The 25756-nt window shown below is 40.0% G+C and overlaps 1 protein-coding gene across 1 annotated transcript in view; it reads left to right on the top strand.

The window, feature by feature from the left end:
- Positions 1-2055: 2055 nt before the first annotated feature.
- The window catches only part of LOC124170033, a 39321-nt gene continuing 15620 nt past the window's right edge, over positions 2056-25756 (top strand). The window contains exons 1-5 of the mRNA XM_046548718.1: positions 2056-2091; positions 4971-5183; positions 8851-9045; positions 16822-17034; positions 22832-23056. Coding sequence (XP_046404674.1) covers positions 2056-2091; positions 4971-5183; positions 8851-9045; positions 16822-17034; positions 22832-23056 — 882 coding nt within the window. The remainder of the gene's footprint in view (positions 2092-4970; positions 5184-8850; positions 9046-16821; positions 17035-22831; positions 23057-25756) is intronic.

Genomic DNA, 25756 nt, shown 5'->3' with positions numbered 1-25756 from the left:
GGAGCCCTTCGAGGGATACAACGCACCGGGGCCGGGAACCACGCCAGTGGCTTATACGCCCGATCACCCGGGGAGGGGCTGGAGAGGAAGGAAAAAGGATAGAGGCGCCGCCGCGATAGGAGCCCGTCGACGCTTCTGGGGTAGGGAAAGGGTTGGAAGGGACGGGGAAAAAACACCTCAACGCTATAGAAGCGAAGAGGGCCCAACTAAAAAGGGAAACCAAGCATACGCAATTAATTTTCCACCATCCCGAGGAGATTTTCCAATGGGGAAGAAAAATCCCAGATAGGGACAGTGGGACACAACAATACAGTACAACGAAATCGGAATAAAACTACCCACAACCAAAGCGCCTGTAAGTCGAAGAAATTTCACAACATTGTCAGTTCTGATTGCGGCTATTAATTAATTAATTAATTTATTTATTTATTTAGTCCAAAAACAGCACGAGGCCAATTACAGAGGACTACAATAACAGGAGAAATAATTGCATAACATTAAGCAACGTAAACAACAAAAACAAAAAATATTCAACAGTATTTACAAATAATAACAAAGAATTGTCATCAGGTGGTGCGAGGAATAGGGGGAAAATTACGATAGTGATGATGCAAGTTGGGTGAGGGATGAAAAAAAGGATCAAAATTTGGAACACATTTGGCATATGAGTTAAATGAAGAAGGAAGTCTGAATAGAAAAGAACGTTTAGAAACAGAAAGGCGGGGGGTGAAACAATGAAATAGGTCACTCGACTTCGTTGTACGCGAAGGAACACGAAGTGGAAAAAAAGAAAGAAGGTCTGAAGATCTGTATTTGCCATTAATGATATTTAAAAAGAGTCTCCGGTCATTGAGGATACGGCGATCAGCTAAAGTAGAAATGCCAAGAGAGGATCTAATCTTATTGTGGGAGAAGTTACGAAAAGGCAATTGGCGGTTGCGGACAATAAAGAGGAAAAAAATTCAATGGGCGTTCTAGGAGCTTTAATGAAGAAGTTGGGGCCGTAGACCAGATTTGGCTGCAGTATTCTAGGACCGGAGAGACACAGGAAAGGAAGAAGGTGCGTAGAGCAATTAAATCCAACACCTCACTATGGCGATACATCATACCCACCAAAGACATAGCGCGGGTGGAAATGGATTTAATGTGCTCACGAAAGAGCAGCTTAGAGTCAAAAATAACCCCTAAATCCTTCTGAGAGGTGACCGAAGGGATATGATGTCCAGATAATCGGTAATTTCTACTCAGGATAGACTTGCGTAGGGTGAATGGTAGAATGGTAGACTTGGCTGGATTAATTTTCAGACTCCAAATCTCAGACCATTGGTCTATGGCATCAAGAGCCTTCTGCAGAGCAAGGCAGTCATTCGGGGAATCAATCTGTTTAAAAATTTTGCAGTCATCTGCGTATAATAATATTTTGCAATTGGTGGAGGAGATAATGTCAACTAGATCATCTATGTATAATGCAAAAAGTAAAGGCCCGAGGACACTCCCTTGTGGAACTCCAGATGTCAGATGAATTAAACGCTGGTCTACCCAAAATCACTGGCCTGTGGTTCTGGATCTGACTAGGCTGCCTGCTGGAAATATCAAAATTGCATCGTCTAGTTAGAAGCAGCTGCTGAACAGTGAATTCGTCTTATAGTGCACTTGGTTGTGCCTCCGAAGTGGATTGGAGGTCGTCTCCACACACACGTGACGTAAGCGAAAGAGTGGGTTATTGTATCCTTTGACGTATACCTCACGCAAAGCATACACGCGAGTATTCTTCCTACATCGCAGGATGTGTGCAATATTTAACACTCGTTAAAGGCCGTTTTGCACGGTACATGGAATTGCGCAGTCTGACGTACGTGTGAAGGCGCAATCAAAATTGCGTCGTGTAAGGCGGTGAATTGCTAGAACACATGCGAGAATGCGTGGATGCGAGGCGGCAAAATAGCCCCTGTTCTAATTTCGTTCATGCATTCGCACAATTCCATGCCATTTTTAGAAATTAATGCAGCTCTAACCTGCGCAATTCCGTATACCTTGTAAAACGACCTTAAGACCATGGCTTTGGCACAGGGCGGGCGAACTGTTGACAGCGTGCGACACCAGAGGATTGGCGGGCGTGTTCCTGAACTAACGCTATCGTTTTGTAAGATAGTTTTGATTAATAAAAATTATTGCGTAAAAATTGTTTCATAACTTTTATAATGTCACTCAGTTGATATCTTTAATAACAAATAGGAAATATGAAATATGTGTGCTTCCTCTGTCTCACCCATTGACCAATCATGGATCGGCCAATGAAATTTCGTCTCCTCATTTCGAAAGTTTTGATCGTTAGGAAAACATCTACTTACTGTGGACCAGTTAGATCTTGTGTTCTCGCGATGTACGGTTTTAGGCATTGTTTGTATATAGTTGTTGATTCTATCTTAACTTAATTCTCTCTACATCAAGTATTCAAGCCTGCATGTGGTACATGAAGTCGTTGAAAACGTTATATTTTCGAAAAAGTCACGTATATTCAGCCCATTAACGCTTGCATGGTGATCTTGATTTTGCTTACGAATTTGTGTTTTTCAACAATCTCATATTCAGTGCAGTGAAGTGGCCACTGGTGAAGGAATTTTCTTTGTGGTGTTCTTATCCCGTAATTTGTGATGACAATGAGGAATTATAGTTCGCTGTGTGTGTGGGTGCGAGGACTTATGCGTACACAAGTGAGGCATGGAGAGATTCTTGTCAGGCTTTCGCCATCCTGTGTATAGTGTTTATTTATTTACTAATTCAAATCATTGTACTTGGCATGTGGGTGACTTTTTAATGTGAACTTTTATAAAATAAATGGGCATTTGCTTTGCACATGTTGTGATTTTATTTAAATGATATCCCGCATAGTATCCCTACCGCATGCAACACGCAAAGCAAGAATAAAAGTGGAGTGGGGACTGGAGGGGAGGGGGTACGTTAGGGGAGGGAGCGAGTTTACGGCAAACGTCCGCCGAATGCTCTGCAGTGGCCCCAGCCACGTCGTCCGCTACGCTACGCTGTCTACACTTTTTAACATTGTGTTTCACATCTATGGTTGAGACTGAAGTGCGGAGACATTCTGTTTTTTTTTGTTATTTTTGTGAAAGAGGGACTTTCACGCTTTTAAAGAATGATGCAGTGAAACCTATTATTATATTATTATATTAAATTATATTTATAATTATATTTTTGGTGTTAATCTATCGAAACTTCGTAAGTATTATATTTTATGCATTCATGTTCATGTAAAATGCCTTTATTTTGATTTAAAAATGATTTAAAAATTTATTTATATTTGCCTAAAATTTATTTAATATTTTCTTTGAAGATAATTGTAATACATAGTTGATATAACAGTGTGTTTATACCTTATTTTTACGTTATTTTGGTCCATCTTTTGTAAATTGTTATTGTAATAAGTTTTTTGAAATGTTTTGCCTTGGGTTATTGGGAAAACGTAAAATAAATTAATGAATAAATACAGTGAAACGTCTTCTCATCGTAATGGAGGGGACCAAAATTTGGGCAATTTGATGTATGGAGGTTCACTATAGAGAGGTTTCAGTGATAGGCACCATTTTTTTCATATCCTTTGGAAATGAAAGGCACTACTCTCTTTTAAATCATTATATTTATGTGTTTAAACACACATGCATGCATCAGTGAACATATATTTATTATTTAATAATTACAGAAAGCGAGCGTTATTGCATGATTTTTACCATGATTAGAGAGAAAACGATTTCATCTCTTATAATTCAACAGTCACTTAAAATGATTAGGATACTTGAATGCCTTTTTTCTAATTTACTGTTGGGTATGCTCTCATATTGAACAAAATGGCCACAACTAATGGTTAACGAGAAAATTACAGCATATTTAAAGGTGTATAAGAAAAATAAGGGTGAAACATTTATCGCTGAAAATTTCATTCCATGTACGTAATCACGGCTGCGTTAATGGTCTCTAGCTGTCTCGGTACGATTTGTGGAAATTACGCTTTATAACACTGTTTTCAAAATCCCCTCCCCGCAAAATACTTGCTCCATCCATACATTCTGTTTCCTTCGTATCTCATCTTAAAGCTGCCTTTCCTAACCCACCATGTCCAGCACTTCGTCGTTTCTCGTAACATTTTACCCTCTCTAAAACAATGTTGTCAACATCCCCTCCACACTAAGTACTCGCTCCATCCATACCTTCTGTCTACTTCGTATCTCATCTTAAAGCTGCCTCCCCTCACCCACCATATGCAGCACTTCGTCATTCCTCATTACAATCTACGCTCTATAACACTGTGTTCAACATTCCCTCCCCTGATTTTGGGGTGTCTCCTTGGTATGATAAGTGGAGGTTTTACAAGATAAAAGAGGTTCACCATGTAGAAGTTCGCCTATAAGTTTACATGTAAATCAGACGGGTCCGTTGGGGTGGTATGAAGTATGGAGGTTTACGATGTAAAGAGGTTCACTACATGGAGGTTATGCTGTCTAATCAAGTATTCTATGAAATCAAGTATAACATTAAAGGTGTATTTAAGAAAAGAAAGTAAGGGTTAAACATTTGACGCTGTAAATGACATTCCATGTATGTGATCGCGGCTGCATTAACGGTCTCTTGTTGTCTTGGTACGATTTGCAGAGGTCGTTAGGCTGTCTCGGGGGTATCTCCTTGGTATGATAAGTGGAGGTTTTACGAATTAAAGAGGTTCACTACAAAGAGGTTTGCCTATAAATTTACATGTAAATCTGACGGGACCGTAGGGGTGGTATGATGTATGGAGGTTTACGTTGTAAAGAGGTTCACTACAGAGAGGTTTTTGTGTATATGAGGTATCTGAGAATCCCCACACAGTTATTCGCTCAAGTTTTCTAGGTACAGCCACTGGAGGGGTAACGGAGGCTTTTGTTTTTTAAATGTATAATTCAACTGTCTGTTTTTTTCAGGACGAGAAGCATTCTGTCGAGTCGACAGGGACCTGCCAGGTGAGGAAGGATGATCGCCACGGTAACGGCAAGAAGGGTCGGAGTGAAGATAGGCATTCGAGTGGTGGTAAGGCCGTGGAGCGATCATCAGATGCGCACAAACCGAAGGAGGATGACCGCCCAAGTAAAACACCTTCCCTCCCCAAGGAAAAGGCCAAGATTCGAGATAAGAAGGTGAGACTCGCAATTTACTTACAGTACACTCTCGATCATCCGGACTAATGACGGGGAGAGACGGCACGAATATAATCGGAAAATACGGTTAACCCAAACTTTCACTTTAATGTCTTGTTATGTTCATAATTCAAGTAAAACAAGCAATATTTTATTATTTATGCAGTTTTGTTATATTGGAGTGCTTCCCTGACTCATTGAGAGCTATCTTCGCCAGTTCGCGATCTTTTTAGTGGCAATAACATCGTTTTACTCGTATTGTTAATGCTCCATGTAAGGCCTGGTTTCGAAAACCACACATCCATGGCTGTGTGATCGCGGATACAGAAAAGTGGTTTGCACAGATGCTTCAAAACTATTGCGCAAATTCGGAAACTACACTGTCAGGCATCACACCAAGTAGTTGCGTCTCGCACAAGTTGCCCGGGTTGCAACTGCTGCTGGACGTGTACCCGTGATCACGGAGTGCAGTTGCGCACTGCGAGGCTTGGAAAAGAGGAACACGGTGCTCCCGTGAATGCAGTTAAAACGTGATCGCTTTCATTTCTTTCGAAGGGCATTCTAATTGAAATAATAAGCCCGGTGTATCGTAGCATTAACCCTTTCACTGCGTAACATTTTCTCAGACTTGTTTCACATTGGCGGAGATTTTTTTTTTCCACAGCATTCACTTTGCTTTTCGAAAATATGAAAACATTCTTTTGTGGTAAAAGAATAATCAAGTGGACTATATAAATAATAGTAGGGCCCGCCCGCCTTTGTGACGGTGCGGGACTCCTCGTCCTCTCCCTTCCTCCCCCGTCCTTTCCCTGGAGGTATCGTCGGGCTCTCATCGCGTCGATGCCTCCAATCTTTTATCCTTTCTGTCCTCCCCCCTTCTGGGTAAAAAGCTCGCGCTTATAGACCCTACCCTATTTAGTAGGAGTGTAACCCGCGAGCCCGCCATAAGGGTTTCGTTCCATCTGTATAAAGCGGAAAAAAGACTATTCCCATGTTTAATTCGGTTAAGCAACTAAACATATAGTGAACAATTGACATTAAAACAAATACATAATAAAGAAGCCTAGAAATACAGGTCAGGAGAATCGGAGCAGCGCACAGTGGGCGGAAATCGGAAAAAGCCGGACAAAATTACAAAATGGCTTTTTTTGAGTTATAAACTTGAAACTTCGCAGGTATACTTAAAAATGATTGAAATTTATTGATATGTACTTCATTTGACATAGATCCTACCTGTTACTGAGATACAGAGGCTCAAACGTGAGCAAATTTCCATAAAAACGCCCGTCTTCAATTTTCTCTGAAAATCTTCCAAAGTAAGTGGATGGTGAAGTTATAGGTGGATTCTTGCCGAATAAAAAACCACATAATCTGTTAGCATGGTGTATTTTCTTTAATTTTCCGTAATCTTAAAGAATACAGCCCATACATTCTTACCGTGCAGTAACAAAATGGCGGATACTGTTTTTCGACGAAGTTTTACATTTAGGTAGAGTTTCAAATAGGTTTTCGGCAAGGTCGCGCAGAGTAACTTATATGAGAGCATTGTCTGAAGATTTCTTGAGGTCTTCATGCAATTTTCTTTGAAATAAGTTTGCGTCGCCGGAAATTACATTGATTTTTCGATCGCGCGGCAGGGTTCTTCTCCGCGCGTCGGAAGTTGGATTAGCCGCGCCGCGGTAAGGTTATTGAAGCTGTATGGGTTTTAACGCTCAACATTCACCGTTTTTATGTTTTGCTTCAAGACACCGATTCTCAAATGGTCTATGGTGAAGACAGTGGAGGTTTTTCATGCGATGTACTTGTACAAATATTGAACAATTGACATTAAAACAAATACATAATAATACCTGGAAATACAGGTCAGGAGAATCGGAGCAGCAGTGAGAACGTGTTGAACCGGCGAGTTACGTGCAGGGGTAGGCAGTCCAGCAGAACCCTCAGCTCGGCTGGGGAGGGAGAAAGGCGAGACTGCCTCTCTCGCCACTTATTCGTCAACTGCACTGAACTGCACTGGTTCTCCGTGATGGAAGACGACGGGAGACACAGCCAGGGGTTCCCACTCAACCGTGAAAACCTTAAAACCAAGAATAAACGGTGAATTTTGTGTACAGTGAAAATACCTGGAAATAGCCGTGAATAGGGTGGTTTCCTATTATTTTTTTATTGTTTAAATCGAAATATTATTACTCCTGGAGTACGTATTTCACGCTTTTAGATTTTTTAATGATGATATCTATTTTTCGCGATTAAATGAAAAGTGAAAAATTTCAAGCGCGCAAAAACGCGACGCGTAAGTAGGAATGATGGGAAAAAGTCCGTGCGACGCATTTCTGGTGCCCCCTCACGCCTTGTGAGGTGACCTTGATCGAGGCTCTGAGCGCTGATAGGACGCAGGATGCTAGGGGGTAGCTGAGTACCTTGCTGGCTGGTAGCGCTTGGCTTAAAAAAGGTTTATTAATACCTTATCAAACGAAGAAAACTTTCCGACCTTAGCCAGTTTTAATAAGTGATTCTTAAGAGATGTTTCCCTGAGCTCTGTGCCTCATGCATGCATTGGTAACCTCAGACGATATATGACTCCTATCCTCTCGTGTAGAAACTAGGTCCCTGTGACGTCACGCGGAGTGGCATCGCATGGGCGCCAATCTGGCCTTTTTCAAATGAGGATAAAATTTGACCCTTGCCATTCGTCTAAACCGGTATTTCAAAACCCAAATAATTTGTGTATTATGAATACACTAATGGTGGGTAACGAATCGCAATCAATGCCTATCATTTTCTTTGATGAAGGAAACTACCCTATTTCGTCATAAAACCTTGAAAATCTCTCAAACTTGATTTTATAACTACGTTAGACAGATTGAAAGAAAAAATCCATGCTTCGATCATGTTTCAAGGCCGAGTCACGTGCAGATACGGTCCACGCATTTTTCTGCACACGTGTATTCGAAAGTGCAACTATTAATTGGTCCGTGTGTGCCATGACAGCACATTGACCTTAAGCCTGCCATTGGAAGACGTTAACCCTGGCAGAAAATCAGGCGCTACTTCTTCACTTCCCTGCTCTCTCCACTTTCCCACTCACACACTTTCAGCCGGACGAGAATTTTGCTAACGATAGGTGATGTCATAAGAAATAGCACTGTCATTGCTAAGTTTGCATTCAAGGCATCTAATGTATTTGTTACATTTTAAGTTAACGCACGGCCGATGATAGTTGCGTGATCAATATTTCTGCCTGAAATGTCTCATCTGAAAACCGTGAATTTGATGACATTAAGACCAGGAAAACCTGGAAAGAACCGTGAATTTGTTAATCCTTAACCAGTCTGGGAGTCACTGGTAGTATGACAAGAATTCACCGCAATAAATCAAAAATTCATAAAATATTGCTACGCCATTGTTATTGTTTTGTTTAATCTTTCTTTGAATTCTTGACTATTTTAAAACTTGTGTTAAAATTTTCACGCTCCCAATACGAACAAATTTGTCATAAAAAATTATATATATATTTTTTTTTTTTTTGAAATCTTAATTTTGAAAATATTCATAATTTTAGAAACGCAGCGGTCTCTCAGACAGCACGTCACCGGTTTAAGTGTTAATGTAGTTGGAGTGGGAACAATGAAGACCAACACTGAAATTGTTTGTGATTTGCTTCCAGGACGGTCCATCAACAACGGGCCACGCGCAGAGAGACGATGACCGCAGGGGAAGTAGGATGGAGACATCGCTTGCGGGCGTGGCGAAATTGGCAGAAGAGTTGGGCAGGAGCAAGGAGGGTCACGCAAGCAAAACAACCGCAAGTGCATCTGCGAAGGAAAGGGGAAAGGCATCGGAGAGGAGGGGGAGGAATAAGGTGAGTGTTTGAGGTTGTCATCCCGGAGGATTCGCCCATTCATCACAGTGCAGGTGTAGAATTCCAGGCGACGTCAGCATCTGCTTACTAGGTAGAAGCAGCTGCTTGCCTATCATTGAACAAATTCAAATTTTAAATACAAGGCGTGCTAACTAACCTATCCCTTGTCCTTCTGAATACAGAACTGCAGTGAAATTTCTCAAACAAATTTCATCATTAGTCAAACGATCCCAAAATTGACTTAGGAATTGATTAATTGAATTTGATGTGATTTTTTTTAAAGGTACAGTTAACTCACGTTTGACATGGCTAATGATGTGGTGCGAATACAGTGGAACTTGGTTAGTACGTTAAGTGGAGACCAGGGTTCCCCACTCAACCGTGAATTTCGTGTACGGTGAAAAAACATGGAAAAAGCCATGAATTTCGTCATATAACCTTAAAAAATCTCTCGAACTTTTAGAACTACGTTGGAAAGAGCGAAAGTTGAACGTCAGTAATGTTTCAAGGTCAGTCATGCGCAGACACTGTCCACGCGTTTATTTTTCTGCACGCGTACATTCAAAGAACAATTATTGGTCCTTGTGCCGTGATCATACATTGACTTAAGCCCGTACCAAAATGGAAGACTTGTGATCAAAGTGTTCATTAACACTTGCGATTATTCAGACACTACTCCTTCACTTCCCTGGCACCCTGCTCTCTCTATTTCCCCACTTACAACCTTTAGCCGGAGCTGAATTTTGCTGACTATTGGTGACGTCTGGAGAGAGAGACAGCACTTTCATTGCTGCGTTTGCATTCTTGGCGTTTATCGCTTTTACTATATTTTTAGTTAACGTGAGGCCAGTGATTTTTATGTGATCAATATTTCTTCCCAAAATGGCTTTTCCAACAGACGGTGAATTTGACGCAATTTAGACCATGAAAACCTGGAGAAAACCGTGAATTTTGTAATTTAGTTAAAGTTGGAACCAGTTTAAGAACTTCAAATTATCCATACATTCGAATTAACGCATTCAGCACGGAGAACGACAATTGACGTGCTTTCTCGGTCGGACATTTCGGATTTAAAAAATTATTCAGCTAGGTACTTAATTTTATTTAATACGTCTAAATTTTTTCCCAATTCTTAAGATTAGTTAGTTATTGTTGTTTTTAGAGTGCGTCGACATCTTAGGTCATTTTGCACCGCATCATTCCATTCGTAAAAATTCATTTTGGGAGGATCACGTCATAAACCTGAACCTGAAGGAATATGGATATTTATTTCCTCGGAATATAAAATAATAGGTGAGAAAAATGTGTGCGTGAATATTAATTGTGTTACAAGGTTAGATTTCATTCAGCAGACCAATAAATTTCAGAAATTTTATTACCCGACTAAGATGTTCAGGGTCGTCACGAAGCATGTCATTTAGTCTTAAGATATATTTCCAATTCTTAAGATATATTTACGTCTTATAACCGTAGATACATTATGGGGGTTTACATAAATTACAGTCGTTGTAAAAGGCCACGATCACGAAAAAAGTGAAATAATTCAAGCCAATAAAACGGCCCCTGGCAGTTTTAACAGTTGCGAAAATTCAGACACTTCTTAACTTCTGTGGCAACCTGGTCCCTGTGTTTTACCACTCACAACCTTCAGCCGGAGCTGAATTTTGCTATTGGTGACGTCAGGAGAGAGAGATAGCACTTTCATTGCTGCGTTTACATTCACGGCGTATGTCGAGTCTGTTAAATTATTAGTTAACGTGCGGCCGATGATCGTAACGCGATCAATATCTCTGCCTAAAATGGGTTTTCTACAAACAGTGAATATGGCGATATCTGTGTGACTACGTAGATTTCCGCGGTGTTCAGGTTCCAATTTCTCCATATTTCCGGTGCAACCGCGTCGGTTTGTTGGTGATGACAACAGTTTCGACACCAGTGATAGCAAACCTGTATATGGAGCAATTTGAGAGAAAGGTACTGGCCTCTGCGAAGCACAAACCATCCCTTTGGATTTGTTATGTGGATGATACCTTTATCATCTGGCCCCATGGCAAGGAAAATTTACAGGAATTCCTACTGCACCTGAATTCCCAACACAAGGATATACAAATCACCATGGAGTTAGAGAAAGACAGCCAGCTACCTTTTTTGGACGTCTTGGTAAAGAAAAGGAGTGACGGTCACCTCAGGCACTCTGTATATCGGAAAGACACTCATACGGACCGGTATCTAGACTATACCTCGCACCACCATCCTGTGCAAAAGGCATCCTTGATAAATACACTTTTTCACCGGGCCCACCGCGTTTCGGATGCTGAGTCGCTGGCAGAAGAAGAGAAACATCTAATTGCAGCATTGAAAAAGAATGGCTACCCGGATTCGGCCCTGAAAAGGACCATTAAAAGAAAACCACTTTCAAGTGAAAAAACGGAAGACGAAAGAGCTTGGGCCGTCATTCCCTACGTCGCAGGGACCACCGAAAGGATTGCCAGGGCCCTGAAAAAGCACGGCATCACCACCAGGTTTAACTGTACGACAAAAATTGGTGACTTGCTGCCCACAGCCAAAGTCAGACTACAGCACGACCTTCATGAAGGTGTTTACAAGGTCCCTTGCTCGTGTGGAAAAGCATACATCGGTGAGACTTGCCGTTCACTCAAGATACGGATGCAAGAGCACCGAAGGGCAACGAAAAACAGGCAATTCCAGCTGTCTGCCATATCGGAGCACGCCTGGACCCCGGGACATGACATTAAGTTTGACGACGCCAAGATAATAGTGAAAGAAGGCAGATATTTTCCCAGACTCATCCGCGAATCCATTGAGATAGCCCGGACGGACAATTTTAACAGAGACGATGGCTACCATCTGGATGCCCATTGGAGGAGGCTCATTAGGCGGACCAATAAGAGAACGGCAGCCACAACTGGCAGGACTGACCCCCTATATAAGGAGGACGAAAATCGTGGACCGGCATCATCTTCGACCTGAAGACGCTGGCAGCAGTGCCAGCGAAACTGTTGTCATCACCAACAAACCGATGCAGTTGCACCGGAAATATGGAGAAAATGAGGGCATCTAGTCCGTGAAAACCTGGAAAAAACCGTTAATTTTTATAATTTAGATTAACCCTAATACGGGCAAGGTGATTCTCTTGGACTCATCGCATCACATTTTTGAGAATTTTATTACGTTATTGAAATGTCAGAATGTTGTAAATATTTTGCTTCTTCTAATGGTGTATTTCCTATAAATTATAGTAATTCAAACTTCTTTCGGAATTAAAGTAACTTAAAAAATAATTTTTTTCCCTGAATTCCCACAAATCCGGGCAAGGTGAGTCTGTTTGCACGAAATCTAAAAAGTAATGTGCATTTTACAAATATTTGGTTTGAATTGTCAAAATAATGTAAAATTATCATAATGTACATGTAACGATAAATATTGGGTGTTTTATGTAGTGAAAACAGAAAGAATTAGTCATAAGAGTCCACTGTACTCACTGTTTGACAGCGTATGGAATTAATAAGTAATTTAAAAGTTTTGTTAAACAAAAAATAAACAATATTTTGTTAAATGATTCTGTAGTGCACAAAATGTACAAATTGATGTGAAAAGTAATATTTTTCACTCTTTAATAGTTTAAATTAAAAGCATAAGTTAAAAGAGTCACCTTGCCCAATTACGTCAGAAAAATATGTTGCCCGTATCAGGGTTAAGGGGAAACCATGACAGTGCAGGCATAGAATTCCAGGAGACTTTAGCATCTGCTCATGACGTTTAAGCAGCTTCTTGGCTTTCGTTGAGGTTTTTGGGGTTTCTACCGCTTGGATTCGTCTGTCGGCAAAACTGTCATCATCTCCGTAGATGACAGTTTCACCGGCATTGCAGCAGGCTTCTTCAGGTCAATGAAGTGGAGATTCGTTCAGTTTTTTTCAGTTCCTCCTCTTACGAGCCATCAAAGAAAAACGTAATTCGCACCGCCGCCATCTTGTTTGACGTCAGCTCATGCAATAGTGTTGTACTTAACCAACTTGATTGTGCACATTATTGAAGTTTACAGTTGAGATATTGTGGTTATTACGCCGTATTTTTCGTGTCGTAGTTATTCCTCGATATGTCGAAGCATAGCTTCAAGTACTGCATTGTGCCTAAGTGCAGAAATATGACTATAAATGCTCCAAATAAATATTATCATGCGGTCACCCAAGACATACAACGAAGATTGGTTCGGATGAGAAAGTGCCGACAATTGTGAATGGATGAAGAAAATGAATTCTAATGTTAACACAATGTTTATCAGGTTTGACACTATCCTATACCCATCTTCACCAGCGGAAAGATTTTTCACTTGCTGGCTCTATCCATTTCAAGGAGATCTCTGTCTGACACTTTTTGAAAAACTTGCATTCCTCAAGGAGAATAATGCAACCATATAGAGCAACATTTGAGAAATCCTTGTGTAGGCTTTCGCAGTGTGGTGAGGATTCAGCAGACTGGTTTTTGAGTGTACTACCGTGTAGATTCATCTCTGAAGATGACAGTTTCGCCGGCATTGCAGTAGGCTTCTTCAGGTCAATGAAGCGGAGATTTGTAGTGGCGAAACTGTCGTCTGCAGAGAGGAATCTATGCGGTAGTAACCCCAAAAACCTCCACGCTCAAGACAATATAGGGTAGTTTCATTCATCAAAGAAGATGAAAGGCATTGATTGCGATTTGTTACCCACCATTAGTGTATTCATAATATACAAATTATTTGGTTTTACGAATACCGGTTCAGACGAATGGCAATGCTAAATTTTAACCGCATTTGAAAAAGGCCGGATTGGCGCCCATGCTATTCCACTCCACGTGACGTCACAGGGACGTAGTTTCTATACGAGTAGATAGGAGTTTTACATCGTCTGAGATTACCAATGCATCCACGTGGCACAGAGTTCAGGGAAACATGTCTCAATAATCACATATTAAAACTACTGATGGTCGGAAAGTTCCCTTCATTTGATAGGGGAATAATAATCCTTATTTAAGCCAAGTGCTACCAGCTAGCAGGGTACTCAGCTACCTGCTAGCAGACAGCGTCGTATCAGCGCTCAAGCCTCGCCCCAAGGTCACCTATACGGTGATAGCTGGAACTGGAAATACATCACACGGGAGTTTTCCCGGCATTCATACTTCCCCGTCGCGTTTTCGCGCGCTTGAAAATTTTCATTTTTCATTTAATCGTGAAAAATAGATATCGTCATATAAAAATCTAAAAGCGTGAAGTATGTACTCCAGGAGTAATAATCTTTCGATTTAGGCAATAGAAATAAAATAGGAAACCACCCTATTCAGGATTGGAAGCATTCAAAATGCTATTTCATTCCCATTCATGCGGATCCTCCCTTATTTGTGCCTCTATAAGTGTGTGGGCTTGTCTCAGAACATTTTGATGCTTCTCTAATTACCTATGGGACACAGCCTTAGTCCCGCATTCTGCAAAGGTGGGCGGAAGATGTTAAAATCCTTGTTGAAAAGAAATTCCCTCATGTTAAAATGATATGTTATTTGGACGATTGGCTATTTTATTCTACTAAAGTGTTTTGTATGTATTCTATTTGTGATTATTCGACAAGTGTTTTTGGAATTGATATAAATATGTCCAAATCCGTGCTACAGAATGTGAAAGTGCTGAAATATTTAGGCGTTACTCTTAATACAGTGGAAGGTACGGTGCAATTGACGCCACAGTCGCGTAAGCGTGTGTACGCAGTGATCCCCTTGACTCCAAAGTTGAGAAAGAGTGACATTCCCAAGGTGGGAGGCTACCGAGCTTGAGTAGCGTACGTTTTAAGTCTGCCGAAATTCTTGATTTCCCATGTTTATCGGCGTAACATCAAGTGGTAGCTAATCCTCCAGGAATCCGAAGTGTTCAATCGGAAAGGGACATATAATTGAGCAAAGGAAGAGCTCATTGTGTATACTGATGCGACCCACACTCAAGGGGCAGTGGTTATCCCAACATGGGAATTGTCGCAAAGTTTTCCAATACGAGATGGTTATTCAATTAATGCTGCGGAAGTATACGCAGCGTTAGCGGGTTTTAAGCGCACCATGGACTTGTTACAGGCATTTAAATGTTTAATGTTGCACTAACTATGTACGTAGATTCTAAGGTGGCATTATATTCCTTAAGAAAGGGACAAGGAATTGTATTTCGTACAAATGAATTGTTAATAGAAATGTGTATGTCAACTTTAATAAAATCTGAACAGTCACACACCGTGACCTGGGCCTAGGTACCTTCCGCCTCCAACCTGGCTGACGAACCCTCGCGGGCCGTGCGCTGACCGTTCTATGCTTCGTCGTCCATCTTGGTGGGCGGCGGAGTATATAACGCGACGCGCACGCGCTAGCGGGGTTCGTCGAGCTAGGTCGGAAGAGTAGGGAGGGTATTGAGGCCCAGCAGCAGTGCTGTGGTCCTTGGTACCCTTCAGAGGGCTCTGTCCCTACAATCACCCATAGAATCAAACCCGCTCATCTAGAGGCACTGTTGTGATCTGGACCAGGGGTGGGCCGGGACTCGAACCCGAACTAAATTTTAGGTGGGATCTTGCCCTTTGTGTCAGGCATCAATGATGGTTCCGTAAAACCTCTATACATCGTAATGGAGGGGACCAAAATTTGGGCAATTTGATGTATGGAGGTTCACTATGGAGAGGTTTTAGTGATAGGCACCATTTTTTCATATCCTTCGGAAAATGAAAGGCAGTACTGCCTTTTAAACCATTACATTTATGCATTTAAAAAAACATGCATGCATTAGTGAATGTACATATATTTATTATTTAATTATTACAGAAAACAAGTGCTATCTCGTGATTTTTACCATGATTCGAGAGGAAACGATGTGATCTCACTTAATTCAACAGGTACTTAAAAAGATTTGGATGGTTTAATGCTTTTTTTTCTTATTTACTGTTAGGTATGCTATCACATTGAACAAAATTGCAGTAACTAATGGTTAACGTGAAAATTAAAACATTATGAAGGGGTGTAAGAAAAAAAAGCGTGAAACATTTATTGCTGAAAATGTCATTCCATGTACTTAATCGCGGTTGCATGTATGGTCTCTAGTTGTCTCAGTACGATTTGCAGAGGTCGTTAGGCTGTCTCGGGGGTATCTCCTTGGAATGATAAGTGGAGGTTTTACGAGATAAAGAGGTTCACTACAAAGAGGTTTGCCTATAAATTTACATGTAAATCTGATGGGACCGTAGGGGTGGTATGAAGTATGGAGGTTTACGTTGTAAAGAGGTTTACTACATAGAGGTTTTGCTGTATAATTAAGTATTCTATTAAATCAAGTATTACATTAAAGGTGTATAAGAAAAAAATAGGGGTTAAACATTTGTCGCTGAAAATGATATACCATGTATGTGGTCGTGGCTGCATTAATGGCCTCTTGTTGTCTCGGTACGATTTGTGGAGGTAGTTAGGCCATCTCGGGAGTATCTTCTTGGTATGATAAGTGGAGGTTTTATGAGATAAAGAGGTTCACTACAAATAGGTTTGCCTATAAATTTACATGTAAGTCAGACGGGACCGCAGGGGTGGTATGAAGTAAGGAGGTTTACGTTGTAAAGAGGTTCACTACAGAGAGGTTTTTTTGTATATGAGGTATCTGAGATTCCCCACACAGTTATTCGCTCAAGTTTTCTAGGTACAGCCACTGGAGGGTTAACGGAGAATTTCGTTTTTAAATGTATAATTCAACTGTCTGTTTTTTTTCAGGACGAGAAGCATTCTGTCGAGTCGACGGGGACCTGCCAGGTGAGGAAGGATGATCGCCACGGTAACGGCAAGAAGGGTCGGAGTGAAGATAGGCATTCGAGTGGTGGTAAGGCCGTGGAGCGATCATCAGATGCGCACAAACCGAAGGAGGATGACCGCCCAAGTAAAACACCTTCCCTCCCCAAGGAAAAGGCCAAGGTGAACGATAAAAAGGTGAGACTTACTTTTTGCGTACTTTCGAGGGAAAGGGTCTAGCAGGTTAAGATGATGAAAAGTGCCCCCCGATGTATTGAAAAATAAAAAATATACACTTAAAGGGCATCCGAAATTATGTAGTTTCCCAAAGTGTCAGACGTCAACAATGGAAAATAACCCCAGAAAAAGTTGAAACACGATTTTTAGTTTTTTAACCATTTCTCCAGTTTCTATTTTTATAAAAACGTTTTCTTGATTTTAAATTGTGTATATTGTTATGGTCTACCAACCTGATTTTTTTCAAAATTTTTGAACTGAAAACTTTACTTTTACACAAGTTTGAAATTTTCAAAATCTAATTAAAAATTTTAGGAAACAATAGACGCGCCGGAAAAAAATTTATGTTGTTACCCCTATCTGGAAATATAATCCTAATTTTTTTTTTCAGATTTTTAAAATTGGCGGAACAGGGTCTAAAACACGAATAACTGCTTCCTGCCATTTGCATCTATCTATTGCAGGAGGTTATTTAATTTGATTGTTGAGAGCAACGATTGTTGATCAGTTTCTAATACAGTAGATTCCGGTTAATTGGGACACATTGGGACTTGTGCACTTTGCCCCAATTAGGCGGCTGTCCCAATTAGGCGAACTATCCTGCATATGGGCATAAAATAACGTTGAAATGATAGAAAGAATACTAAAGAATGTTTATAATCCAATGTAAGTTTAATTTAACTATTAATTTGATAAATAAATCAGTGATTTTAGGTAATTTATTATAATTTTTAAAAATTATAACAATTTAGTTGAAAATATTTTTCACAGATTCGGGCGACACTGAATGATTGTCTTTTAATAAGTCCTATTAAAGAAAAGTCCTATCCTCTTGCAGATAGTATAACAACAAGAGCTTTCAAAATAGGGCAAGAATAGGGACATTTGTGAAAAATAAGAGTAAATGAAAGGAGGAAAATATTAAAAAATAATATTCTGAGAACAAAAAATTTTAATTTCGTCGCGAGTATACGTATAGTCTTATGTTGCTGACTCGTGGCCCAATAAAGCGGCATGCTGTCCCAATTAAGCGGAGAATACTCTGGGATATTTCTCTCTATTGGGTTCCGTTCTTCAAGATATGCCCCAATTAAGCGGCTGCCCCAAGGAACTGGTGGACCCATTAAACGGAATCTATAGTATTATTGATTAAGAATAAACATTAACATTTTGAATTTTTTTGCTTGTTTTTGGTGTGGCTAAATCAAGTGGAGGTGATGGGAGGGAAAGTTTCTCGACACGTGACTATCCCTTGGCCAATCAGCAGACAGCAGGCGTGGCGTAGCACTTAGCCAACCCTGAATGTAGCTAATGATGATATGTGACGTCATGAGAGAAAATTCACTTTGATTGCTATGTTTGCATTCACGGTGTCTGTAACGTTTGTTAAGATTTTAGTTAATGTACCACCGGTGACTGTTACGTGATCGATATTTCTGCCTGTAATGCATAAATGGATATTTCAAGGTCAGTCACGTGCAGACATGACCACGGATTTATCTCCACACATACAGTAAACTCTTGATTTTACGAAGCAGGATTTTACGAAGTTTTCGATTATACGAAGTGATATTGCAGTCCCGGTGAAAAGCCTATGCTAAATACATGGCGCTATTCGATTATACGAAGTTTAGATTATGCAATTTTTTTTGAATTTACGAACCTCGGCTCGGTCCCTAGGAGCAAATGGCATTCGTTTATACGAACTACGGCGAAAAATTTGTCAACAAAACTAGTTACGCCGGCGTAAGTAGCTAAAAAATCTTCCAACTGTGGTCCATCAAAAGTGCGAAATCGTAAATGATAATGCAACTTTGGAGAGAAATGGGTCGCCAAAAACCTCACTGTGGGAGTTTAGGGGAAGTAGGAGTTCAGTAAAAATTTCGCGGCTGACATTACGCCCCTGTTTACGTGCCTGTTCGTAAACATAGCATCGACAATAATTCGTAGTTTAGCATGTCAGGAAGGTCGCGCGGAGTGTTTCGTACCCCACTAATTAACCCTTTGCACTGCTGTGAACGTAGTTCGAAGACTACTTGACTACTTTTCGCCGAAGCACTTCGAAGGGTCCCTAATCCGGGACCCTTTCCTCGACGAGCTCACCCTCGCTGGCCCCAGAAACTGGGCTATTTTTTAATGCATTACCTGACGCAACCGTGGGTTTCAAAGGGCAAAGGTGCCATGGGGGGAAAAAGAGTAAAGTGCGTGTTACTGTGGGGCTGTGCGTCAACCAAACGGGCACGGACAAAATCAAGCCCGTTGTCATTGGGAAACTCGATTTTACAAAGTGCCAACTTTCCGGTCCCAATGACTTCGTAAAATCAAGAGTTTACTGTATATTCGAAAGTGCAATCATGGGTCCGTGTGCCGTGACGACACACTGACCTTAAGTCTGTAGCAAAGCCGGAAGACTGGTGACCAAAGTGTTCAGTGACATCAGTAATGTTTCAAGGTCAGTCAGGCGCAGACACTGTCCACGCGTTTATTATCTGCACGCGTACATTCAAAGAACTGTTATTGGTCCTTGTGCCGTGATCATACAATGACTTAAGCCCGTACCAAAATGGAAGACTTGTGATCAAAGTGTTCATTAACACTTGCGATTATTCAGACACTACTCCTTCACTTCCCTGGCACCCTGGTCCCACCATATCCCCGCTCACAACCCTTAGCCGGAGCTGAATTTTGCAAACGATATGTCACGTAAGGAGAGATAGCACTTTCTGATTGTTACTATGATTCAAGAGAAACAAAATGGCCGCAACTAATGGTTAACGTGAAAATTACAACACATTAAAGGTGTTTAAGAAAAAAAGTATGAAGCATTTATTGCTGATAATTTCATTCCATGTACATAATTGTGGCTGCAGTAATAGTCTCTAGTAGTCTTGGTACGATTTGCGGAGGTGGTTTGGCTGTCTTGGGGGTATCTCCTTGGTATGGTAAGTGGAGGTTTTACGATATAAAGAGGTTCATTACAAAGAGGTTTGCCTATAAATTTACATGTAAATCTGACAGGACCGTTGGGGTGCTATGATGAATGGAGGTTTACGATGTAAAGAGGTTCACGGTACATAGAGGTTTTACGGTATCTACATAAAGACGCAGGTGCAACCGCTGATTGAGGTAAGATGCAGACGTACAGTATTTCTCGTCATATAGTAAAAGAAATTTAGAGATTGACGATACGAAAATTGCCGATCAATGAATTAAAATTATTGTATTTCTCCTCATCTTTTTACCACCCCCCCTAATTTTGAGGCTTCAGGTTTCAGAAATTTAAAAAAAAAATGCATTGGAATATGGTCCCCCGTCTACTTAAACCATGGGCATTTTTGAACATTACGAGCAAGTCCATAATATACGAAGAAAATGGCTTCCGAGATCTTGCTCGTAAATTGATAAACCTATGCTAGCCATCAAAGAGAGTGGTTGCATAAAAATTCAGAAACTTCTTAACCTTTTCCCTACTATACACGTGTGGACGTTTCCTGACCCGGGAGACGACGGGTGTATATTTACGTGTGAGATTTTCCTGGCCAGGAGAAAGAAAGCCGTATGTATACATTTTCTAGCTCTCCCCATTTTAGGATGGTCACGGGCTTACGTCGTCTTTGTCTCGGGACCCAACCCTGCGGGGTTTAGGATTTACCCTCGGAATCCGGGAGCAGGTATCCGGAACCCTCGTCTATTATAACCCCTTTTGCGGTAAGGGACAATGGTCATACAATTGTTTATGCAGTCAGGTTTCGAAATAAATATTTGTTCATTTCCCAAGAAATATTAACTAATAATTGAATTATTTGTCTTTTGAGCAGTGTTTACAATTTTTAAACGAAATTCTACGATAAATTATAACTTATATCTTGAGTTCTGTATAAACATCAACGTGGAAATTGTTTCTGCATTTAATGCGTTGATATTGACCTTAGAACTTTGTTTAAAATTTGACAATGCTCAGAATAAAATGAGGAATTCAGTTCAAAGTCTGCAATTTACGCGCAAGCAATAATTATCCATTTGCTAATTATATATAAGCAATTCATGAGTTGACCGCGAACCAATGCCACAGATATGGTCGTAAACCTGGAAAGAAGGGAGCACAACTTCTCTCGGAGTCCGAGATTATGCTGAGTCCCAGCGGAGAGGTGTCTACAAAGGTTCCGCAAGACCCTCAGGAGAGTCACTTTCATTGCTGCGTTTGCATTCATGGCATCGGTCGCGTTTGTTGAATTTTTAGTTAATGCACGGCCGATTATTGCACGATCAATGTTTCTGAGTAAGATGGTTTATCTAGAAACCGTGAATTTGATCGCATGTAGACAGTGAAAACCTGGAGAAAACATTGAATTTCAAATCATTTCTTCTTTATTTTTACATGAAATATGGAAAAGACAGAGCACCAGAACGGCATTTAGGTGGACATCCACTACGCTATGCATTCCTTTCTTTCTTTCTCGTAGTTAAAGCACGGTTGTGATGCAGTGTTGCATTCTGAAGGATAACCACTCTCCCCCATGCCTTACATACACTTATACACTTCAATGAGCAAGGCTTCGGAATGCATATTTTCCATATATCGAGTACTTGAACATAATTTAATCGCGAATATTATTCACTTAACTCCGAAGATTATAAGTACTGGAGATTGAAGAGAGAAGAACATGTTAAAAATTATGCTCTTTGTTCTGGTAGTGGGACAAGATTTGCACGTCTCTGGTTAATGGTTGACTCTCTCTGCTAGGGCAATCAAAGTCTTCATCACTCCCATCTGCATTTCCTTTCATCTCCTGTTCGTGAATTTCATCGATTGACATGGTTTGGCAAACGGTGAGGTCATCATCACTCTCTCAGTACTCGTTGAAACTCACCCCTCCAACATGTATTTTGGTCCACTTTCTGGAGAATTTCAATCATTTCCAGAGTCGTAATCTGCGTCACCATTCATTTTCTCTTAATTTCAATTGTAATTTAACTGCCTTCGCTATGATAACTCGTGCAATAGCAACAACTGTCCACCTGCAAAATTTGTGTTGAGTGTGACACTCCAGAGGCAACAGAAGGTGATGAGCTTAGGGTGGGAAAAATGAGGCTTCTCATTGGCCGCAGTTGTGCATAGTCAGACGTTCCCGAAAAATGGGCGCACTTTACTATTCATCACGTTTAAAGATTTGTGAAATGTACCTATTTGGATAAATCACGGTCGTAAAAAGAGATATGGAATGAGTGCAAGGATGTTAATGGCTGATAATAACAATAAATTAAATCATGAAATCGGAGGTTTATGACCCTTAAGAAGATACTAGATAAAGAATTGCGGGTTGCGTCACGGCTAGCAATTAAGCGTACTAACCAGGAAATAGCATTTTTTCAAACGTAATAATCAAATACTTTTACCTGTATTTTGTTCCGATGGCTCCGGGACCAAAAGAAATCACCGTATTAAGGAGGGAAACGCACTAAAGAGGATCGTACTAACCAATTTCCACTGTATTCAGTATAACAAAATTATTTTCCGTCCCATATAACGAAATCTCCTGTATAACGAAATTTCAGTTTAACGACCGTATTTCAGGGGTCCGTAGGATTTCGTTTCAAAGAAATTTCAGTGCAGATATGTATTTAAAAGGACAAGGAATAGGTTAGTTAACACACATTTTATTTAAAATTAATTTATTCAATCGCCGTACTAAGGAGGGAAACGTATAACCAAGTTCCACTGTAATCTCTATTAACTTGCCTTTACTCTCTCTGCCAGGGCAATCAAAGTCAGTCCGTTCCGGAGATGACATCGAGAGGATCGAAAGTCAAGGATGTTGGCACTGGCAAGACATCTGCTGGCCACAACAGGAGTCAAGATTGGGAGCGAAAGGCATCTTTGGCAAACGAAGATGATGTCGTGGATAAGGCAGATGCGGAGCCAAGCGGCAAAAAACATAACGATGGTAGACATGAAGACGGAAACAGAAAAAGACGTAGCAAGGTAAAAGGCTAATGCTCACTCATATTCTCTCTGTGGATCTTTTGCGCAATAATAACAGTGCAGTGAAACCTCTTTATATCATATTAGAGGGGACCGAAATTTTTGCAATTTGATATATGGAGGTTCACTATAGAGAGGTTTTAGTGATGGGCACCATTTTTTCATATCCTTCAGAAATGAAAGGCATTTCTGTCTTTTATACCATTATATTTATGTGTTTAAAAAACATCCATGCATTATCAAACATATTTTTTTATTTAATGATAACAGAAAGGGAGCCCTTTCACTTGACTTTACCATGATTCAAGAGAAAACAATGTTATGTCTTTTGATTCAACATTTACTTGTAAAGATTTGGATAGTTGGACACCTTTGTTTTTATTTACTGTCAGGTATGATCTCATATGGAACAAAATGGCCACAAATAATGATAAACATAAAATTTACAACATATTACAGCTTATATATGGTGTAAAAGAAAAAAAAAACAAGCATGAAACATTTATTGCTGAAAATGTCATTCCATGTCCATGTACACAATTGCGGCTGCATTAATGGTCTCCAGTTGTCTCGGTATCATTTGCGGAGGAAGTTAGGACGTCTCGGGGGTGTCTCCTTGGTATGATAAGTGGAGGTTTTACGATATAAAGAGATTCACTAAAAAGAGGTTTGCCTATAAATTTACATGTATATCTGATGGGACCATAGGGGTGGTATGATGTATGGAGGTTTATGATGTAAAGAGGTTCATTGCATAGAGGTTTCACTGTAATAATAGTAGTATTTATTTGCTCAAAGATCAATCACATCAATACAAGGCATGTCAATAAATTGCACAAAATGCATATACAAGATAATTTAAAATACAAACTTATAAAGTGCTAAAATATAAGTAAAATTAATCACTCATTCCACTACCAAGTATTCATTTACTGAGTAAAACAGGTTTTCAAATAGAAAATCCCTTATTTTGCTATTAAAAATAATATTAGATTGGATTTCCTTCATTGCAGAGGGCAATCTATTGTAATAAAATTAATAATAATAAATCTAATGAATACAATAAATGTCAGGTTTAAAAAAATTTATGTCGAAGAATTCTTTTGAAGAATAAAACATTTTGGAATGGAACAAATTCAACACCTTTTTTCTAAATACTTCAGTACTTACCTTGGTTTTGAGGTTCAGTGGTAAATGATTGTAATTAATTAACACCATGGACAATGGTCCATGCTTTGCAATGGTAGTCCCAATGTCTGCCCCATCATTTCACCCCACTATCCTCCCGTAGGAATTTCCATGATCTTTCCTTCATTTACAGTGCCTTAAATGGCAAGTTCCGATCCTCAGAAATACTTACTGCACCAACCTAAATTCCGTCTTTCTCTCTCTCGGAGATCTCTTTTTTACAGATTACCTACCTCCTTCAATGCCATTTCGACAACTCACCCTTCCCTAGATCTTTCAATGCCCATCAGATCATTCAAGAGGCAGCTTCGAGAAGCCATCTACTGAATCCCTTTTTTTCCTTTTTTATATATCTTTTTTATAGTTTATATTTGTTAAAGCTGCAGATTATTTGTTTTGTACTCAATGTGAAGGCCATTTTGGCTGTGTTTGGATAACAGGGTGATTTCCTATTATTTTTTGAATTGCTTAAATCGAAAGATTATCTCTCCTGAGGTACGCATTCACAGATTCAGATTTTTAAATGACGATATCTATTTATTGAGATTAAATGAAAAGTGAAAAATTTCAAGCATGCGAAAACGAGACAGCTAAGTATGAATGCTGGGAAAATCCAGTGTGACGTCGTTCTGGTTCCCGCTACTACCGCAAGTGAGGTGACCTTGGGGTGAGGCTCTGAGTGCTGATACGATGCAGGAAGCTGGCTGGTAGCTGATACCATGCTGGCTGGTAGCGCTTGGCTTAAATAAGGATTATTATTCCCCTATCAAACAAAGAAAACTTTCCGACATTAGCCAGTTTTAATAGGTGATTATTAAGAAATGTTTCCCTGAGCTCTGTGCCTCATGCATGCATTGGTAATTTCTCATGATGAAACTAAGTCCCTGTGATGTCACGTGGAGTGGCATCGCATGGGCGCCAATCTGACCTTTTTCAAATGAGGTTAGAATTGACCATTAGCATTCGCCTAAGCAGGGATTTTAAAGCCAAATAATTTGGATATTATGAATACAGTAATGGTGGGTAACGAATCGCAATCAATTCCTTTTGTTTTCTTTGGTGAAGGAAACCATCCTATTTAATAAGTAAATAAATGCCGTACCTTACCAATAATACTGGTGGGTTGAGGAGAAAAACTGTTAGATATTCAATATATACCTAATGATTGTCAAGTAGCAGATATTTTCACCAAAGCATTACCATATACATCATTTTGAAAACACAGAGCAGAACTTGGTCTGACTAAAGGTTAATGAGGTAAAGTTGTATGTTGTGTTAAATGAATAAAATTAAAAGATGAGGGTATAGATGAATGAGAAGTCGAGGAGGAGTGTTAGAGTGTGCAATTTCTCATATGTTTAATGTTTATAGGTTACCATGTTTCGGTATACAGTGAGTCCTCGTTTAACGTCACTTACCGTTCCTGAAAAATGTGACGATAAACGAAATGACGTTAATCGAAGCATAATATCCCATAAGAAACAATGTAAAAAGTGAATATCGGCTCCTAGA

The sequence above is a fragment of the Ischnura elegans genome, chromosome 13 (assembly GCF_921293095.1).
Source record: "Ischnura elegans chromosome 13, ioIscEleg1.1, whole genome shotgun sequence".
Taxonomy (NCBI): Eukaryota; Metazoa; Arthropoda; class Insecta; order Odonata; family Coenagrionidae; genus Ischnura; species Ischnura elegans.
Note: the sequence above shows the minus strand (reverse complement) of the source record. Positions and strands in the feature narration are given on the sequence as shown.